This window comes from Dendrobates tinctorius, unplaced genomic scaffold, assembly GCF_039654945.1.
Source record: "Dendrobates tinctorius isolate UK_male_01 unplaced genomic scaffold, ASM3965494v1 ptg000233l, whole genome shotgun sequence".
Lineage (NCBI taxonomy): Eukaryota > Metazoa > Chordata > Amphibia > Anura > Dendrobatidae > Dendrobates > Dendrobates tinctorius.
The window spans coordinates 5,717,635-5,739,576 of NW_027361900.1; the positions used below are offsets into that span (position 1 = coordinate 5,717,635).

General features: G+C 46.2%; 1 protein-coding gene across 1 annotated transcript in view; it reads right to left on the reverse strand.

The window, feature by feature from the left end:
* LOC141060291 (uncharacterized) overlaps positions 1-21,942 on the reverse strand; it is a 52,018-nt gene that overhangs the window by 20,578 nt on the left and 9,498 nt on the right. Inside the window, 8 exon segments of the mRNA XM_073556507.1 lie at positions 4,846-6,104; positions 8,556-8,677; positions 8,985-9,108; positions 16,435-16,525; positions 16,724-16,794; positions 16,878-17,001; positions 17,084-17,263; positions 17,393-17,542. Coding sequence (XP_073412608.1) covers positions 4,846-6,104; positions 8,556-8,677; positions 8,985-9,108; positions 16,435-16,525; positions 16,724-16,794; positions 16,878-17,001; positions 17,084-17,263; positions 17,393-17,542 — 2,121 coding nt within the window.

Below are 21,942 nucleotides of genomic sequence, written 5' to 3' on the forward strand. Positions count from 1 at the left end.
GTCAAGACTCAGACGTCAAGGTTAGATTTCAGAAAGGCAGATTTTAAGGGATTCAGAAAGCGAATTGGAGGGATCCAATGGCTGGATATCCTTAAAGACAAAAATGTCCAGGAAGGATGGGAAATCTTGAAAAATGAAATTCTCAAAGCACAATTGTTAACAATTCCAAAAAGAGGGAAGAATAGGAAGCATTTAAGGAAGCCAGGATGGATGAACACAGAACTTAAGCACATGCTAAAAAGGAAGAAAAAAATGTTTATAAAATGGAAAGAGGGAGGCATATCTAAAGAAGAATATAATGCTGTCTGCAGAACCTGCATGGCACAAATCAGATTATCTAAAGCTGAAAATGAATTGAGGCTTGCAAGAGATGTCAAAAGCAATAATAAAGGATTTTGGGGATATGTCAAAAGTAAAAGAAAAGTCAAAGATGCTATAGGATTTTTACAGGATGAAAATGATGAAATGGTAAGACAGGATGTTGAGAAGGCCGAACTTTTAAATTCCTATTTTGCATCTGTTTTCTCTCAGAAAGGAAATGTAACCTCAGCTGTTCTTCACTGTCCTATTAAGGGAATAGAAGAATCCAGGATATCTATAAACAGAAAGATAGTGAGGAAACACTTAGCTAACCTAAATGAAATCAAGTCTCCAGGTCCAGATGAATTACACCCCAGAGTACTGAAGGAGATAGCAGAAGAAATTTTTGAACCCCTCTCCATAATCTTTGAAAATTCTTGGAGAGCAGGAGAAGTCCCAGAAGACTGGAGAAGAGCAAATGTTGTTCCTATCTTCAAAAAGGGGAAGAAGGTGGACCCAGGCAACTATAGGCCGGTGAGTCTGACTTCTATACCAGGAAAGATCTTTGAACAAATTATTAAACAACATGTATGTCAATACCTGGATAAGAATGAAGTGATTAAACAGAGTCAGCATGGGTTTGTAACTAATAAGTCATGTCAGACTAACTTAATTTCCTTCTATGACGGAATCACTGATTGGGTGGATCAAGGAAATGCTGTAGATATAGTATATCTTGACTTCAGCAAAGCATCTGACAAAGTATCTCATACAATCCTTATTGCAAAAATGACTAAGTATGGAATGGACAAGGCAGCTGTTAGGTGGATTCATAACTGGCTTAGCGATCGGACCCAAAGAGTGGTCGTAAATGGCTGCACATCCAGTTGGAAGAATGTCTCAAGTGGGGTACCACAGGGCTCTGTCCTGGGCCCAGTATTGTTCAACATCTTTATCAACAATTTAGATGAAGGAATTGAGGGTAAACTGATTAAATTTGCTGATGACACAAAGCTAGGAGGGATAGCTAATAAAAGAGAAGAGAGAGAGAGGATTCAAAAAGATATAAATAAACTGGAGCAGTGGGCAGCAACTAACAGAATGGTTTTTAACAGGGAAAAATGCAAAGTACTACATCTGGGCAATAAAAATGAAAAAAGCATATACAGAATGGGAGGAATAGGGCTAAGCAACAGCACATGTGAAAAAGACTTGGGTATACTAATAGATCACAGACTGAATATGAGTCAACAGTGTGATGCAGCAGCAAAAAAGGCAAATGCAATTCTAGGATGTATTAACAGAAGCATACAGTCTAGATCACGTGAAGTCATTATTTCCCTCTACTCCTCTTTGGTCAGACCTCATCTTGAATACTGTGTCCAGTTTCGGGCACCACATTTTAAAAAAGACATCAACAAACTGGAGCAAGTTCAGAAAAGAGCGACCAGAATGGTGACCGGTCTGCAAACCCTGTCTTATGAGGAAAGGTTGCAGGATTTGGGAATGTTTAGCCTGCAAAAGAGAAGACTGAGAGGAGACTTAATAGCTGTCTACAAATATCTAAAGGGCTGTCACATTGTAGAAGGATCAACTTTATTCTCATTTGCACAAGGAAAGACTAGAAGCAAAGGGATAAAACTGAATGGGAGGAGACATAGATTAGATATTAGAAAAAACTTTTTGACAGTTAGAGTGATCAATGAGTGGAACAGGTTGCCACGAGAAGTTGTGACTTCTCCTTCAATGGAAGTCTTCAAACAGAGGCTGGACAGACATCTGACTGGGATGATTTAGCGAATCCTGCTTTGAGCAGGGGGTTGGACCAGATGGCCCAGGAGGTCCCTTCCAACTCTACGATTCTATGATTTTATGGGTTTTATAGAGAAAAATATCAATTACGCCATTTTGTTTCTCCCGTAACTTACCGATTCCTGTAAATAGTCTGATCGCTGTGTTATGCAGGTCATTACAGTTATGTGTATTCTACAACTATGTGTAGAGAAAAGAACATATTCTCACTTTCTTAAGTAAGAGCACGGTGAGGATAGAAAGGAAAACAGTATTGAATTGTGTGGCTAAAATAAATCTTGTTTAACCCCTTAGTGACAGAGCCATTTTGCAGCTGAATGCCAGGGCCAATTTTTACATTTCTGACCACTGTCCCTTTATGAGGTCATAACTCTGGAACGCTTCCATGGATCCCGGTGATTCTGACATTGTTTTCTCGTGACATATTGTAATTCATGTTAGTGGTAAAATTTCTTCGATATGTCTTGTTTTTATTTATGAAAAAAACTTTAAATTGTTTATGCCCTTAAATCGGAGAGATGTATCACACAAATTTCTTAATAAATAACGTTTCCCACATGTTTACTTTACATCAGCACAATTTTGGAAACAAAATTTTATTTTGTTAGGAAGTTATAAGGGTTAAAAGTTGACCAGCGATTTCTCATTTTTACAACAAAATTTACAAAACCATTTTTTTTAGGGACCACCTCACATTTTAAGTCACTTTGAGGGGTCTATATGGCATAAAATACCCCAAAGTGACACCATTCTAAAAACTGCACCCCTCAACCTACTCAAAACCACATTAAAGAAGTTTATTAACCCTTTACGTGCTTCACAGGAACTAAAGCAACGTTGAAGGAAAAAATTAACATTTAACTTTTTTTGCAAAAAATTTACTTCAGAACCAACTTTTTTTTTATTTTCACAAGTGTTAAAAAAGAAAATAAACCACAAAATTTGTTGTGCAATTTCTCCTGAATACGCCGATACCCAATATGTGGGGGTAAACCACTTTTTCAGTGCACGGCAGAGCTCGCAAGGGAAGGAGCGTCGTTTGACTTTTTCAACGCAGAATTGGCTAGAATTGAGACCGGATGCCATGTTGCGTTCGGAGAGTCCCTGATGTTCCTAAACAGTGGAAACCCCCAACAAGTGACCCTATTTTGGAAACTAGACCCCTTAAGGAGCTTATCTAGATGTGTGGTGAGGACTTTGAACCTTCAAGTGCTTCACAGAAGTTTATAACGTAGAGCCGTGAAAATAAAAAATCATTTTTTTCCACAAAAATGATATTTTCGCCCCCAAATTTTTATTTTTACAAGGGTAACAGCAGAAATCATACCCCCACAGTTGTTGTGCGATTTGTCCTGAGTACGCCGATACCCCATATGTGGGGGTAAACCACTGTTTGGGCGCACGGCAGAGCTCAGAAGGGAAGGAGTACCGTTTGACTATTTCAATGCAGAATTGGCTGGAATTGAGATAGGATGCCATGTTGCTTTTGCAGAGCCCCTGATGTGCCCAAACAGTGAAAAAACCCCACAAGTGACACCAACAGCAGTGAAAATAAAAATCACTTTTTTTTCCTCAAAAATGATTTTTTTTAGCCCGCTATTTTTTATTTTCCTAAGCGTAACAGGAGAAATTGGACCACAAAAGTTGTTGTGCAATTTGTCCTGAGCAGGTTGATACCCAATATGTGGGGGGAACCACTGTTTGGGCGCATGGGAGAGCTTGGAAGGGAAGGAGCGCCATATTGGAGAAAGTAAATGGATAATGGGAAAATAATGTAAATAAAGCAAATGAAATGGGAATAAATGAATGTGAAAATAACAGAACAAAATCATTTTTGGGATGAAATCTATATAAAAGAATGGATGAATGAAAAAAATGGATGAATAAACCAAATGAAAAAATGTTGAAAAAAAGGGAAAAAAATTAAAATAAAAAATAAAAAGGGGGACATTTTTTTTTAAGAAAAATGAAAACAAATATATTATTATTTATCTTACCGCCAGGGAAGGTGTCAATATAGACTCATAGGGGCACCTGTTCAGTGGGTCTGAAGGGAAGAAAAAACCCTGACTGTTGTATCACCATCGCACCAAAACCACCTAGACTCCCTTTTGTTCATGGCCACCATCCTTCCATGCAGAGAGTCCATAATCTCATCCATAAACATTGGTTTCTACTTACCAAAGCCTGCCCCAAAATTGACAATTTCAAGAGCCCACCATTGATGTGTTTAAGAAGACCTCAAAACATCAAAGACAAGTTGGTCAGGGCCGACCTAGGACATTGCAATCAGACTTCCACACGAACACTGTCAGGTCAAAAAAGGACGGGTACTTTCCCTTGCCTCAGTTGCATGAGTTGTTCCAACATCATTAAAGGTGATGAAGTCATTCACTCACGTACAGGCAAATCTTACCCCATTAGGGACTACTTCACATGCAAAACCAATTTCGTAGTATACCGTATGTTTTTTCTATTAGTCATCTATTGACTAACCTTCAGGGGCAAATTATGGGTATAGTTTTAGATTTGGAATTAATAAAGTTTAGTTTTATTCTTTTGTCAGCAAACATGAGGAATGACAAGAGACAACGCATTTAAGAAGATTCAATTTTGGTTAAAACTATTTCAACACTACGAACATAAAAAAGGCTTCTCCCCTATGTGACATCTCTGATGTTTATTAACACTTGATTTCCAAGTATAATATTTCCCACATTAAGAAAATGAAAAAGGCTTCTCCTCTGTGTGACTGCTCTGATGGCGATCAAGAAGCACTTTCTGGTTAAAATATTTCCCACAATCTGAACAGGAAAAAGGCTTCTTCCCCGTGTGAGTTCTAAGGTGATTAGCCAAATTTGATTTCCGGTTAAAACATTTCCTACATTCTGAACATGAAAAAGATTTCTCCCCTGTGTGAATTCTCTGGTGATTAACCAATTGTGATTTCCGGATAAAACATTTCTTACATTCTGAACATGAAAAAGGTTTCTCCCCTCTGTGAGTTCTTTGGTGCCTAACCAATTCTGATTTGTTGACAAAACATTTCCCACATTCTGAACAGGAAAAAGGCTTCTCCCCTGTGTGAATTCTCTGGTGCTTAACACAATCTGATTTACTGTTAAAACATTTCCCACATTCTGAACAGGAAAAAGGCTTCTCTCCTGTGTGGATTCTCTGGTGCTTAACACAATCTGATTTACTGTTAAAACATTTCCCACATTCTGAACAGGAAAAAGGCTTCTCCCCTGTGTGAGTTCTAAGGTGACTAATAAGATGCTCTTTCTTGTTAAAACATTTCCCACATTCCGAACAGGAAAAAGGCTTCTCCCCTGTGTGAGTTCTATGGTGATTAACCAAATTTGATTTCCGGTTAAAACACTCCCCACATTCTGAACATGGAAAAGGCTTTTCCCCTGTGTGAATTCTATGGTGACTAATAAGATGCTCTTTCTTGTTAAAACATTTCCCACATTCCGAACAGGAAAAAGGCTTCTCCCCTGTGTGAGTTCTATGGTGATTAACCAAATCTGATTTCCGGTTAAAACATTTCCCACATAATGAACAGGAAAAAGGCTTCTCCCCTGTGTGAGTTTTTTGGTGCCTAACCACTTCTGATCTATTGATAAAACATTTCCCACATTCTGAACAGGAAAAAGGCTTCTCCCCTGTGTGAGTTCTTTGGTGCCTAACAAAATGTGATTTCCATGTAAAACATTTCCCACATTCTGAACATGAAAACGACTTCCTTGCTTTAGGAGCAGTTTGTTTTTTACTGCCTCTTTTGTGACTTTGATTTTCCTTAGTAATCAGTAATGAATCAGAAGATGGGACCTGTTTCATAGGATCAGATGACAGATCTTTGCTGTGAATGGATGATGGTATATCTGGAGTAATGGCATTCACTTCAGTTGTATCTTGTAGGATCTCAAGATCATCAGATTTAAAAATTGAAGATGTGAGCTGTCCTTCTGATCTCCTGGTACAGTAATCTGCTAAGATAAAAACAATTTTTTTAATAACATATCCTTGAGTTTTATATTTTTAAACATTTCTACTTAAACTGTCCATAAAAATGGCAAGCTATGTAAAAAACTTTAATTATTTACCAAGACAATAACTGTTCACAGTCTAATAGGAAACCTTGTTGGATGAACCAGTAGTGTGTGGTGTCCAACTGTTTGTTCATTCTGCCTCCCAAATATCGAATAAAAAAGGAACCAATCAATGTTATGTAGGCGAAAATAATACCAATTCTCATCTCACAAAAAACAAGACCCCACTCAGGTCCATAATTTGTCAATAGAAAAACAGATAAGGCAGGTTACAGTTAGCGCTATAGTTAGGGTTAGTGTTGGGGTAAAGTTAGGGTTACTTTTAGGTTAAAGTTAGGGTTAGTGTTATGCTAAAGTTAGTTACTGTTAGGCTAAAGAATTAGGCTTTTCTCAATTGTCTCCCCAATAATTTGGTCAAGTCAGTCATGTCAGAGATTTCTATTTCCGGAAAAAGAAATAAAAACAAATAAAATGGCCGGTCAGTATTATAGTGCAGAGGAGGCTTATGCACTTTTTACGTTCTGACAGTGAAAAAAGCGCAGTGTCAGATGGTGATGTGGATTTCGAGGGTTTTAGTAGCAGTGAGAATGATAGCTCAGAAATGAGCAGTGATTCTGGTCCATCCTCACACACAAGGACCAGTACAACAAGAAGGACAAATAGCGCTTCTGGAGAAATGTCTCCAACTCAGGGAACAATGCCCAGTACTAGTGCTGTCCCTAGTGCTCGTGAATTGGTGCACACCAATGTCCAAGGGGCTTTGCCTCTTGATGTAGCATTTCCCAGATGGGAGGCTTCGGATTCGGCTACTCCATTCATCCCTAATTTTAATGCCATTCCTGGTATAAATGTGGAGGTGGAAAATTTTGGACCAATTATTTTTTTAATTTGTTTATGACAGATAGCTTGCTAGAGCATATTGTCCTACAAATTTATATGCGTCCCAATTCATCAGCCAGAATCCACGATCCGATTATGCTAGGTCAAATTTATGGACACCAACTAATGTCCTATAAATGAAAACATTTTTAGGACTTACATTCACTATGGGGCTTGTTAAAGAAACGAGCATGACATTGGTAGTGTCGAGTTGCCACCAGACAGGCGTGGGAACAAATCTCACCCTGTCACCAAACCTCCCCCCGCATCACCTCCAATAATCCCCACCACAGAACACGGAGACTCGGAATTTCTTTTGGAATGTTATGGCCACAGCAGCCTTTATTATAAACACCAAAAACACAAACAGTGAATCATAAATCACTTTAACAAAAACATGAACCTGAGAAGGATTCCTTGAAGCCCCAAGATCTTGGTGAATAACCCCAAAAATTGCTGTGGACAAAAACCCCTCATGATTGCTCCCAGCCGATACCCCACTGGCTCGGGAGCACCAACACCGATATATCTTGTCCACTAAGCTACTCGGGGATCCACCACTTTGGCCGGAAACTCCCCCACCACCTTTCACCAGATCACCCCCCAAGATACCTGTTTAACGAAGGAGACCCTAGACACTGAGTCTCCAAACCCAATTTTTACCGACTTCAAGGACTCCCCCCCTCTCGAAACCGCCATGACCCCAAATAAAAATAACCAACAACACACCAAGAACACAAAGGGAGGGAGGGCGGGACTTCTTCTTGGGGGGACCAGATCCAAAGAGGAAGGGGACACCCACACCCCTCCTCTAAATACTCCCCCACTCCGGGGTACTCCCCCTGGTAGCCGACCACCCCCCCGTCATGCTGGCCTCCGCCTATGCCTCCTTGGGGGGGGGCAGGGGAGGCTCAGCTCCAGCCAATTCTTGACGTTGGTAGTGTCGAGTTGCCACCAGACAGGCGTGGGAACAAATCTCACCCTGTCACCAAAACTCCCCCCCCGCATCACCTCCAATAATCCCCACCACAGAACACGGAGACTCGGAATTTCTTTTGGAATGTTATGGCCACAGCAGCCTTTATTATAAACACCAAAAACACAAACAGTGAATCATAAATCACATTAACAATAACATGAACCTGAGAAGGAGTCCTTGAAGCCCCAAGATCTTGGTGAATAACCCCAAAAATTGCTGTGGATAAAAACCCCTCATGATTGCTCCCAGCCGATACCCCACTGGCTCGGGGGCACCAACACCGATATATCTTGTCCACTAAGCTACTCGGGGATCTGCCACTTCGGCCGGAAACTCCCCCCCACCTTTCACCAGATCACCCCCAAGATACCTGTTTAACGAAGGAGACCCTAGACACTGAGTCTACACACCCAATTTTTACCGACTTCAAGGACTCCCCCCCCCTCTCGAAACCGCCACAACGAGGGCCAATTGAACACCTCAATGGCCCGAGACCCCCCGAACCCGCCATGCCATGGGCCGCTCAATACCCTCCTGGAATCCGAGAGCCCAAATGTCAGAACCAACCGAATTCAAATGAACCTCATCGGCCAGCCAGAAATCACCCTCGCCTTTTTCCAAATCAAAGTGTCGCACCGCCACCCCTCCATTCCTGATAACAAAAGAAGACACAGCCCTGTTCACTTTTATTCGGGCCTTATTAACCTTAGCGAGAGACCTCATGGAACGCCATCACCTCTGAGGAACAATGTCGGACCAAACGATAGTGACCCCTCGGTACAATAACCACAAGCGCAGACAGTCCTGTTTGATGTCCCGTATCAACTCCCGAAAAGGTCGAACCGCCAAGTCACTACCCCCCAACATGCAACACCAGGATGTCCGGAGCACGGTCCAACCGAACGCACTCGTGTATCTCCGGCAAGACACGTCTCCACTCCATCCCCCTAAAACCACACCAACGCACCAAGGCCATGTTCCTGGAAAAACCGAGCTGTCTGCCTTCGTTCCGGACATCCACCCGCAACGCTCCCCAGTAAACGAAGGAATGACCAAAAATCCACACCAGCAACGGCTTGACACCTGGAATAAAAAAGGCGATGCCAATATCAAACACAAGCACCATTAGCGTGAATGCCGCCCTCCGCCTCACCCATCACCACCCACCGACCTAACATAACTTCGGTAACGATTGGACGCCCAACCACCAATGCGCCGAATCAAAGCCACATCCAAACCCCGAACTGCTGCTTCTGATGCCGCCCCAATCCTGAACGAATGAGAAGCGAAACGGGATTCATCCAAACCCAACGATCGGATGGACCTCTGACCTCTTGAGAACAGCACCAAATTGGTATCTCGACAAACTAGAGCCATCCACGTGACACAAAAGGGGGCCGCTCAAACTAGGACCCAGCTCCCAAAACCCCCGCAAACACTGAACGGGACACATCAAAGACCCGGGCACATGGCCCAACACCACTCGGCGACCTTTACCCGCCTGATCCGTCTAAGACCGTCGCAACCAAAACTCAATGCCCCGCGCAGTAAGCACAACATCCCTGGCCAATATACCCCCGGCTGACTGCTTGTTCCCCGACACTAGTTCCCCTACCCTTAATGCGCCAAAAAATGCCAACGAAAAGGCTAGGCGAAATAACAAAACCTCATAGCGTGAAGAACACACCGTCTCCAAAATGCCGCCCAACCGTTCAAGCACCTCAAAAGATATCGGACGCCTCAAGTCACCCCCGCTTTTTAACCGGCGAAACCCTTTCGCCGCTTGTTTCACCAAAAATGTTTTCGTCCAATCGCGGCAGCCGCGCAAGCGAAATCCAAAGGACAAACCCGCTAAAACACGCATGGCTTTTGCACCCGACCAACCCTCGGAGGCCCCCCACCCCAACCAAGACAACAAAACTCCCTCCTGATCCAAGCCGGGCCCGACTGCTACGTCGGCCGCTAACTGTTCCTCCCACTTGCACCATACAGCCTGGTAAGCCTCCCAGGTCTTTGGAGCCAAAGACGACTCAATCAGCGATGCCGCGGCCCGTAGGCCACTATCCACAGCTCCTCCGGACAAGCTAAACCCATGACCTCCGCCTTTGGCGCCAAAGAGCGAAACCGATCCCACTGTAAACGAGAGAGTCAGCGATATCGTTCTTAACACCTGGAACATGCGTCGCGGTCACTTGTGCATTCAGGTCCAAACAGAGGAGAACCAACCGCTGTAACACCCGAACGACTGGGAGAGACGATGCAGTAAGACCATTAATCGCGCACACAGCGCCCATGTTATCGCAATTAAAACGCACCCGCCGATCCCGAAACTCATGTCCCCACAAATGGACGGCTACCAGAATCGGAAAGATCTCCAGCAAAGTGATATTGCGCACCAAGCCATCCGCAATCCATTCCTTAGGCCACCGGGACGCGCACCACTGCCCCCGAAAGTAAGCCCCAAAACCAACACCGCCAGCCGCATCTGTGAACAACTCCAACGCGTCACTGCTGACCACCTCTTCCATCACCAACGAACGGCCGTTGTACCCCTCCAAGAATTACTCCCAAATCGCCAAATCGGCCCTGAGTTCCGCTGACAACCTGATGAAATGATGAGGGGCTCGAACACCCGCGGTCGCACTGGCCAGACGACGTGAAAAAACACGCCCCATTGGCATGACTCGACATGCAAAATTGAGCTTTCCCAGCAACGACTGGAGATCACGCAGCGACAACTTCTTGACCCTGCGCGCTCGGACCACCTCCACCCGCGAATCAGCCAACTTATCCTCAGGCAGCCTGAACTCCCAATTCACCGTATCAATGACAATTCCCAAAAAACGCAAACATGTACAGGGGCCTTCGGTTTTTTCAGGCGAGAGAGGAGCACCAAAACGCTCCGCCACCCACTCGATGGCCTGTAACAGTCTCTCGCAACAATCGGAATCCCCGGAGCCCACACACAAAAAATCATCCAAGTAATGAATGACCGAATCAAAACCGGAAACATCGCGCACGACCCACTCCAAAAAAGAACTGAAGGCTTCAAAATACGCACAAGACAACGAACATCCCATGGGTAGACACCTGTCCACAAAAAACATGCCTTCCCAATAGCAACCTAACAACTTCATGCTATCCGGATGAACCGGGAGCAAACGAAAAGTGGATTCCACGTCCGTTTTAGTCATAAGGGCACCCCGACCACATTTTCGCACCCACCGCGCTGCTTCATCAAAGGAGGAGTAAACCACCGAACAGATTTCCGGATCGATACCATCGTTAACAGAACCCCCGCGAGGGTACGACAAATGTTGGATAAGCCGAAACTTATTCGGCTCTTTCTTCGGAACCACTCCTAGAGGAGAAACAACCAAATCCAAAAAAGGGGGGGAAACAAAGGGGCCAGCCATACGGCCCAACGAAACCTCCTTTTCCAGCTTTTCTGAAACCACTGAACCATGTAACAAGGCCGAACGCAAATTTTTTAAAACCCGCGGAATAGCAAAAGGGGTGAGGGATAACAAAACCGTCCTTGAAACCCGCGTACAGCAAAGCCGACTTCTCCCTGTCCCCATATCTATTTAGATAAGGGACCATCCTTTCCAGCCTCACTGGAGACTCCCCCTTGGGAATTACCACCGTCCGGTTCGGGGCTTCACTTTCTTGAAACACATGGCGGCTCCATAGGACGCGCTATTGCAGTTGGAGCAAAGATGTTAAAATTTGCAGTTCGCCCCGAATTTACATGGGCTGTCGTTGAACTGCCAGCACACCCCCAACTTATGATTTCCCGTTTGAACCTACCCGCCCCCTCCTGAGACGCCGGAACTGCCGCTACTCTGGCTGGTACTCCCAGCCCCCCCATGAAAGGAGCTACCAAATTTATTTTGAGCTATGACCCGCATCCACAGCCCAATGTCCTTCTGGTCCCAACGGATAGCCGGACGGACGGCCTTCCTCTGCCGAAATTGCTCATCATAGCGCAACCAAGCCTGACCCCCGTACACCCTATAGGCCTGCCCGATGGCGTCAAAATAGCAAAATAACGCTGAGCAATTATCAGGGGACTTTTCTCCAATGACGCTCGCCAAAATAGCGAACGCCTGTTGCCAATTAACGAACGTTTGCGGGATCAGACGCCATCTACGCTTCTCTTCATCCTCCTTTTTGCTATCCTCCTTCTTGCCCTTATCCAAATTAAATTTCTCTAATGGCAAGAGGGAAAATATTTCCACAGACTCGTCCTTCCAAATGCACTCCTTTACTTCTTTCTTTAAATGAGCCCCCAACCGACCCTCAAAACAAACATACACCTCCCCATGCGCTCTATCGTCCAAGTGTATGCGACATTCTTTCTCTTTCTCAGTGTGAACCGACACCGACACCGGTTCACTTGCGCGCCCGGCCAAATCCGCCCCACTCCGCCCCGCAGGACTCCCAGCTTGTGCCCAAGTTGCTACTGGTGACGATGAAGCGAGACCCCGCTCCAGACGTGATACCAAATTCCGCATATCCGCAAGCACATCGCTAACCCCCCCGGCCGCGGCTACGCCACCAAATCCCAACCCCCCGCTGACCCCGAGGGATTCCGCCAACGGCCCCCCACCCAACCAGGATGATGTTGCAACTGGATGACAAACAGGGGACATACTCACCGGGCTGCGAGGGGGCTGTGTGCCCTCCAGCCGGAAAACCTGGGTCCTCGGATGTACCTTCGCCAGCTTGCTGTCGACCTCTGGGACTCCCCGCAGGAGGAGCCAAATGATGATGACTGGGCCCCCCGAGGGACCCCGATGACGGGACCCCAGCAATGGACGCTGACTGGGACACCGTGAGTTCTGCTCCCGCTGCCACGGCTGGCTCCTGCAGCGAAGCACTAAGGGCCCCCCGCTGCGCCTCCAGGCCCCCGGAAAAGAGCCCATCGCCACTGTACATGGGCATCGCTGTTAGCGGCCCCACAGGGGAGCAGGCCGCGGTCCTGGTGTGGAGACGTCCCCCTCCTCTTGCAGCGGCCCCCGAAGCGGACAGCCGATGCTGGGCCCCTTCGCCGTGGCCCCCTGCCGCACTCGGTGTTCCCCCACTGCCTGGGGATGATGATGGCAGCCCTGCCAGGCTGCAGGCCGAAGCTCCCCCGACGTCCGCCCCCCTGCTGGAGGGGGAGGCAGGCCGCACGGCGAGGAGGTTACCGCCGCGGCCTCCCGCTGATGCAGGAGCTTGCCGCCGCCCGGCGCCTGACAGGCCCGCCCCCCGCCTGGAGGTAGGCCGCGGCCTAGCCATCGCCGCGGGCCCTCGCCTGGCCTGCAGATTCCTCCCAGGCCGGGTAGCGGCGACAGGCACAGAACGCTGCGCCCGGCCTGGAGGGTCCCCGGAGGGGCTCCGGCGGCGTCGCCAGGCCCTGGGGGATGAATCGGGTGAGAGCCGCTCGGGATGCCTCACCCGTCTGTAGCGCCGTTCCCTCCCCGCTGCTGCTGCAGACTCTCCGGACGTCCCAGGAACAATGCCGGCCACCCGTGATGCCAGCCAGCCTGGGGGCTGTGACCGCGCCGCCGCTCGCAGCTGCTCCAACACCCGCTCCACATCAGACATGGTAAAGGTGACTTCTTCTTGGGGGGACCAGATCCAAAGAGGATTGGGACACCCACACCCCTCCTCTATATACTCCCCCACTCCAGGGTACTCCCCCTGGTAGCCGACCACCCCCCTGTCATGCTGGCCTCCGCCTATGCCTCCTTGGGGGGGGCAGGGGAGGCTCAGCTCCGGCCAATTCTTTCAGTCCTATTGTTCCAACCGCCCTGTTCCAGCCATGCCCTACTTATTTGGGGACATCCGGAAAAATCATTTGGGAGCTGATAACTCCATTTTTACAAAAAGGATACAATCTGTAAGTTGACAACTACTACACCAGCATACCCTTATTTAAAACTCTGGTTGAACTTAACATAGGGGCTTGTGGGACCATTTGCAAAAACCGTCAGGGGTTTCCACAATCAGTGGTCAGCAAAAAGTTCCGAAAGGGGCAGTCAGGGGCTTTACACAATGGAGAGCTGCTTGCCCTTAAGTATAAGGATAAAAAAGATATTTTTATCCTGAGCTCGATCCACACAGATGCCACAAGGGCCACTGCAGACCAACAAGGATCCACTACTCCAAAACCTGGGTCTGTCACTGACTACAACAAATATATGGGGGTGTGGACCTTCCAGATCAGGTTCTACAGCCATACCAGGTATCAAGAAAATCATATGTCTGGTATAAAAAGTTAGTCATGTATTTGTTTCAGGTGGCCACATATAATTCTTTTGTGTTATCCAGAAAAGCCGGAAATGCAGACACTTTCCTTGATTATCAGGAAAAGGTCACTGAAAATCTTGTTTCTGACAATGTTGTCCCAGCCAATCCTTTAGAATCTGAAGATGTGAGAAGACTCACTGAGCGACATTTTATTGCACTCATCCCAGTAACTGAGACAAGAAAGAACCCCAGAGAAGATGTCGTGTATGTTCCTAGAGAGGAATGAGGCATGATCCCCGCTATTATTACCCACAATGCCCATCACTGCCAGCCTTATGCCTTCATGACGGCTTTACAATCTTCCACACAGAACCACGTTTTTGAACTGTTTTGACATTCAAGCATTTGGTTTATTTAGTGACAGACACATTTGAGTAGAGCTGACTTAATATCCGGGTGTAGGTGGGGGGAGGTCTCCAGAGACACAAGCTGGGCACAATATGTTATTGTGAGGCTTAGAAAAAAAAATGACATCCAGCAAAATGTCACCGGTCATGGCGGCTCCTGCATAGTAGCATCTATAAGTAAGAGATAGAGGTTACTGCGCAGGCGCCGCTGGTGTCATTTTGCTGGATGTAATTTTTTTTTCTAAGCCTCACAATAGCCACAATATTATAGGCATTATCACCAATAATATCAATGCTATTATATGTATTATGTAATAATGGAGGCAGGTCAGTGAGGGATCAGCGACCTGTCATAAGCCAATACAGACGAATATGTAATCAGAGCACCACATAAAGCCCCGCCCACAGCCCCACCCACAGCCCCGCCCCAGAGCACGAGAATCTCATTAACTGAAAACTACAAATACAGATTATACAACAGTAAACCAGAGTTGCCCTCATTTATGGTGGATCATTGGAGCTACTATGAATCCTGACCAGAAGATTAGAGAAAATAATATTGTTCCCCATTTCAGGAGAGATTGTGCAGTAATCTGAATTCCTTAGGACCAAAAACAATGTAATGTATGACGTGGAGTGACTCCATGACACCAGGGCTGGAGCCAACACATCTCCTGCAGGCGGGAATAAATGTATATTACAGCCCTCAGCCACGCACAGCTTAGAGATCTATCAGGGCACAGGTGGAATGTTTGTCCTGGAGATTATCACAATCCTCCTTGAAGTTAGTTGGTTTTAATACAAATTGAAAACTCAGGATAAAGGGAAACTCTGCTGTTATTGGACAGAAATTCACACTTGGCCTCACTGCACATTTACTGGTGTCGCTCATAAAAGGGAAGTGTGGCCAGAAAGACTGGACCTGGTCTTGTAGGGACCATGAGACATTCAGCAGCACAGAAGGGAGAGAAGATTCATCAGATAAGATCTCAGGGATCTAGGAAGCCAACAGCATCATTACCCTCCGCTTTCTCTTACAGGCCCAGCATAAGATTTTTCTTCAAGTGATTTTCTATCTTGTCAGCACATTCTACGTACGCTGTCATTTGACTTTATAGTTACAGATCTGGGCAGGTAACGGTCAGCGTCTCCTAATGTGAAGGAGACAATGGCTAATGAAATCAATTATTAAACGTTATATAAGTCAGTTCAGATATGGTGTACCAAGATGGCGTCTGTGTCTTCAGCCAACACCCTGGAAGGAATCCTTGGAATGCAGAAGCTGAGATACTGGATACCATATATGGAAGTGAAGCTGAAATGGACCTATCATAGACTGACACTGGCTCCTCAGGAGATTGTGTGACACCCATCTCCTGTCTCTCTGTCTTGAGAATAAACTTCAGTTGTGTGCAAGCCTTTGCTGAGAAAGGAGTAGACATCTAACTCTGTGTTCGGTGTGACTCCTTAAGCGCGCACTCGGCCTATATTAGGTCAGGTACAAGCAATCATATAGATCTCGCTTTAAAGGTTCACCTTCACACTAATCTCAGGGGGTAGGTGGATCCTCCAGGTTGTAAGTTCTATAGAAAAGGGCTTTCAATGCCCAAAGTCGTTGAACAGTTTTGGGTGGAGGAGAATGTTGTGGTCTAGAGGCAAAATGGTGATCATGGTAATACGGCTGGACTACACCACCGACAAAGCAGCCACAGCCGGTGACTGAGAAGAATCTGCGACTTCTCTGCATTCAGTGGTTACTACTCACCTGGGTAGTCATATGTGGGAATCTCCTCTTTACACCACTCATCACCCCTCACATATGTCTCTGTAGTATTAATATGGGTCAGATCTTCACCCTGAAACAAATATTGTAAAAGTCACAGACAGATGGAGAAGTCCCATCTATGATCACCTCTAATCCTGCCATCTCCACCGTTCTCATTACACAAGTATAAAACATATAATACTGGTGGATAAAACAAGACTGAGCACAAGACCTTCACAGCCGTCTACACATCATAGGGGAGATCTCCTGACACCTTCTCTCCATCTACCTGATGATCCTGAGGAGCACTGGGATCTTCTTGGTTACAGTCCTGTGGTGTTGTCCTCTTACTGGATAGAACTGGAGGAAACACATACAGGGACTGAATTCATTCTCTACATACAGATAATTATAGGCCGTGTGTATTTAGTCCTGTCTATTACCTGGTGATGTGAGGGGTTTGGGAACCTCCATTATGACGTTCTTGTACAGATCTCTGTGTCCTTCTAAATACTCCCACTCCTCCATGGAGAAATAGACAGCGACATCCTGACACCTTATAGGAACCTGACACATACAATGATACCGTCATCCCCCGATCCCTTCATAGTGTTACTGTATAATGTCCCAGCATTCCTAGCAGTGTCACCTCTCCAGTCAGCAGCTCAATCATCTTGTAGAGGAGTTCTAGGATCTTCTGGTCATTGATGTCCTCATGGATCAGGGGGTGAGGTGGAGGCCGCGTGATTGGGCTCAGGGGTCTTCCACATCCCTCAGACACAGGGTCCTGACAGCAATCACTAGAGGTCTTCTTCACCACTGTGTAATCCTGGTTATGGAGAGACACATTAATAAATCTCACTACAGACATTTCCAGAGTCCTCACCTCTCCAGTTCTGTCCATCTGTTATTCCCATAGATAAGAATGATGTAATGTGACGTCATCAGAATCTCTCACCTCTCCAGTGAGACGGAAGAGGACCTCTAGGGTGAGGTGTAACATCCTCTGCGCCATCTTGTCTCTGTCCATATCCATCCTTGATGGGTAAATCAGGAAAATTCTCTTCTGTAGAAGATCTTCACTGAGAGGATCCGATATTGTAGAGACCTGAATGAGAAGAAGATGATCCGATGTAACATCATAAGAATCTTGTGTAATAATACAATTACTGGAGATAATAAGGGAAACATATGAGGAGATTTATTATCTTACAGGGTTTAGTTTTCTCCCCTGACATCTACTAATAAAACCTATATATTTAGGCCACAGACAACAAGCAGTTTCCTCCTCGGAGTCGGCAGCTGAACACGTTCCTCATAGACTCATCTTCCATAACGCTAATTCTCCTCTCATTACCGACACTGGAATCGGCATTAGCAATACTGCAGGAGATATTCATTACACGCGACATGAGAAATAACTCCTTCATGATGAGGACGACATCTTCATCTCCTACTACCGCTCTAGAGACAGATTTGGCCAGAGTCGGTCACTGCCTCCATCCCCACCGGCCGTCTATATGAAGGTTTCCCGTCTTCCCCGCACTGGAATCTTCTCTCACGTTAGATCTCAGCTCTGAGTCACACACAGAAGTTTGAGGCTTTTAGAAAAGATTTTTTGTTTCCACAAACACAGCGGACAGAAATGATCTGACCCCAAAGTCTCCATGTACAGTGATTTATGGGGTTTATTTCTGGCCTTAGGCTTTCCTATATTACAAGAAAAACTCCAGAAAAAGCCGATATTAAAATGTTTCTAAAGAAAATTGGCTCCAACAATTCTTGTAAGAAGAAAAAAATATGTAAAAAGCAGAAGACACATTTTATAATTTTTAACATGTTAAACATTTATTAAAAAGAAATTAATCTTTTTGGGCCCCAGAACATGGATGTACACCGCAGGGACGGCACAGATGAGGCTGCAACAAAAACCCTGAAAAGCAAACATGACATCTAAGAAGGTGTGACAGAGTTTGGCTGAATGCCCCCCGCCTCCAAGTACTCGATAGTATGGGGCGGCCTAGTTACTCCGATACTTACATGCCTAATAATGGGGTCTGGGCTGCAATGTATGAAGGTCTATTAGGCCGGGCCAGAGGCAGCGTCCAATAAGTTACCTTATAACGCCCCCATACACATTAGACTAAAGTTCCATGAAAGCACTGATTTCGGGGGTTTGGCCGACCATATAATGTATTTGGGGGCCTCCCGACAGATGATGTCAGGACAGAGAAGGATCTGGCATCCTGAATTTCAGAGGATAATCCGTTTGTTCTTCCTGTAGATAATCCTCCGCTAGAGGAGTCTGGAGGCGACTCTCTCATACAGACCACAGGAAAGCTGGAATATTTGTGTGTATGGGGGAGTCGGGAGAGATCGCCGTCTGCCAAATGACCGTTCAGCCAACTCTGATCTCATGTGTATGGGGCCGTTAGTATTACACTGACAGGCAGTGATGATACAAGGCACTACAGTAGTACAGGGCATCACCGGAGCCATCAGAGGCGTGTATGTTGTGTGATCGCACTGATCAGAGGGGATTAAAAAAGGTTTAAAGTGGAAAAAATCACAGTTTCAGCAAAAAGAAATATCCATCACTATATGGAAAGCAGAGTCACTGCACAATGTTAGTTACGTCACGTCCATAACTACTTTATTATACTCTATTATCCTGTACACAGTGGAGTAGATAGAAATCACAGATCACACAGCAATAGCTGGAATTGGACCCTCCAACGCAAAGAAAAGAAAACTCTATCTATATACACTGTTCAAAAAAATAAAGGGAACACTTAACAGAATATAACTCCAAGTAAATCAAACTTCTGTGAAATCAAACTGTCCACTTAGGAAGCAACACTGATTGACAATCAATTTCACATGCTGCTGTGCAAATGGAATAGACAACAGATGGAAATTATTGGCAATTATCAAGACACCCTCAATAAAGGAGTGATTCTGCAGGTGGGGACCACAGACCACATCTCAGTATCAATGCTGATTGTGCTTTCACACTCGTGGTAGCATGAGACGGACTCTAAAACCCACTGTCATGTTGGACACTGTTCACACCAGGGTGTCCGGCAGACAGCGGTAATACCCTGTTGGGTATTCTGTTCCAGTCGGGATAGGGTTAACCAGGTTGTCATGCTGGCTGAGGGCTGGGCCACGCCCTTGGTCTTTAAATAGTTCGTCCTGACTATGGGCGTCGCCGACTATAGCTTTAGCCTAGTGCTAGCAATACCGGTCAGCAGTGGTGGTGTTGGAGCGTCTGATATCTGGTGCAGTATATCTCTCAGTTGTTCTTTCTCCTATCTGTTATATATTTATATTTGGTTGCCCTTGCACATTATTGTATTCCCTTGTGTATTAATGGTGTGGTGTTTCTTTTACCCCTGTCCATACGTATTTGTGGGGTCTGGTGTCTGGTCCCCTCACTGGGTGGAGGGTGGTGGGTTCAGCTTAGGGCTGGACAGGAGACAGGGACAGGGTGGAGGCTCAGGCAGGCACACCTTCAGTGTAAACCCTGGGTAGAGGGACAGACAGGGTTTTCCCTAGTCTGAGGGACATCACAGGGGTCCCGGGGTTTTTGCCTAAAGTAACCTAGGCATTCCATGACATTATAGTCGGCCCAAATAATAAAGTGAAAAAAAAAAAAAAAAGGGAATATAGGGGTTACTTACTATGGATCCTATACTTTCCCTAACCAAGCAGCTGGAGGCTCTATCCATACAGGTCACTGAACTCAGGGGGGCGGTCCAGCAACAAGGTCTGTCAGCTCCTGCAGTACCTGCTGAGGCTGCAGCCAGGGCAGCTGAGCCCAAGTTTCCCCTTTCTGAACGATTTGCTGGTGATCGTGGTAAGTTCACGGTGTTTCGTGAATCATGCAAATTGTATTTCCGTATGCGTCCACATTCCTCAGGTAATGAGGCTCAACGCGTGGGCTTGGTGATTTCTTTGCTGAGTGGTGACCCACAGGCCTGGGCCTTTTCACTCCCTTCAGACTCACCGGCATTTGAATCTGTAGATTTTTTTTTCTCTGCTCTGGGTTTGATCTATGACGATCCAGATAGATTAAACTTAGCAGAGTCTAAGATACGCTCACTGCTACAGGGTGATCGACCAGCTGAGGATTACTGCACGGAATTCCGGCGCTGGGCGGTGGACACGCAGTGGAATGACCCTGCGCTTAGAAGTCAATTTTTGCATGGGGTTTCTGGAAGGGTTAAACAGACTCTCCTAATGTACGAGACTCCCGCCTCTCTGGAGGCTGCGATGACACTTGTAGTACGCATAGACCGACGTCTCCATCAGGGGGCGCTGGTTTCGTTGCCTCCGGGAGGTGGGGGAGTGGTCGGTGAGGTTGCCGCGGGTGAATCCGTGGAACCCATGCAGATCACTGGTATAGCACAGTCACCGAGTAACAAGCCTAAACGTCCTTGGCACAGAAGGCAGGGGCTCTGTTTTTTTTTGTGGCAAAGGAGGACATTTTATTAACGCTTGCCCCCTGGTACCTAAGAAGGGCGCGCCGGCGGAAAACTGATAGGCTCAGAGAGTTTGGAGGAGTCTAGTCTGAGCCTTTGTGTATCCTCCGTCATGGTTTCCCAGTGTATGCTCCCTGCTAGGGTGGTACTTGGGGGGCAAATGCTCTCTATTACAGTATTTATTGATAGTGGCTCAGCTGCCAATCTCATTGATGAGAGGTTCGCGCATACAGCGGGATTTCCGGTGGAGAAATTGCCGAACCCCATCCGGGTGGTTACCATCAATGCTTCCCCGTTGTCTCAAGGGGAGATCACAGAGTGTGTGTTGGATATACGACTCCACATCGGAGTATTACACTCAGAGCGGGTAACTTGTAAGGTGCTTAGTAACTTACCGGCTCAGATGGTTCTGGGCTTTCCATGGTTGTCAATGCATAATCCTGTTATTGATTGGAAGACCCAGGACATAATTCAGTGGAGCAGGGAGTGTCAGGAGAGGTGCCTGGCTACATGTATTTCCGCTTTGACCCCCAGTATCCCGGAGCCGTTGCTGGATTATGCGGATGTATTTTCTGAGAAGGGTTGTTCGGAACTACCACCGCATCGCCCCTATGACTGTGCTATTAGGTTGAAACCAGGGGCCAAGTTACCTAAAGCTAGAATGTTTAATATCTCAGGTCCCGAGAGGCTAGCTCTCAAGGAATACATTGCGGATAGCCTGAGCAAGGGTCATATTAGACCTTCCTCTTCTCCTCTGGCTGCTGGCTTCTTCTTTGTTAAAAAGAAGGATGGCGGTTTACGCCCGTGTCTGGATTTCAGAGAACTCAACCAGATTACGGTCCGTGATCCTTACCCTATGCCACTTATACCCGATTTATTCAACCAAGTGGTTGGTGCCAGGTGGTTCTCCAAACTGGACCTCAGGGGGGTGTACAATCTTATAAGAGTCCGTCAGGGGGATGAGTGGAAGACAGCGTTCAATACCCCTGAGGGTCACTTTGAGAGTTTGGTAATGCCGTTTGGG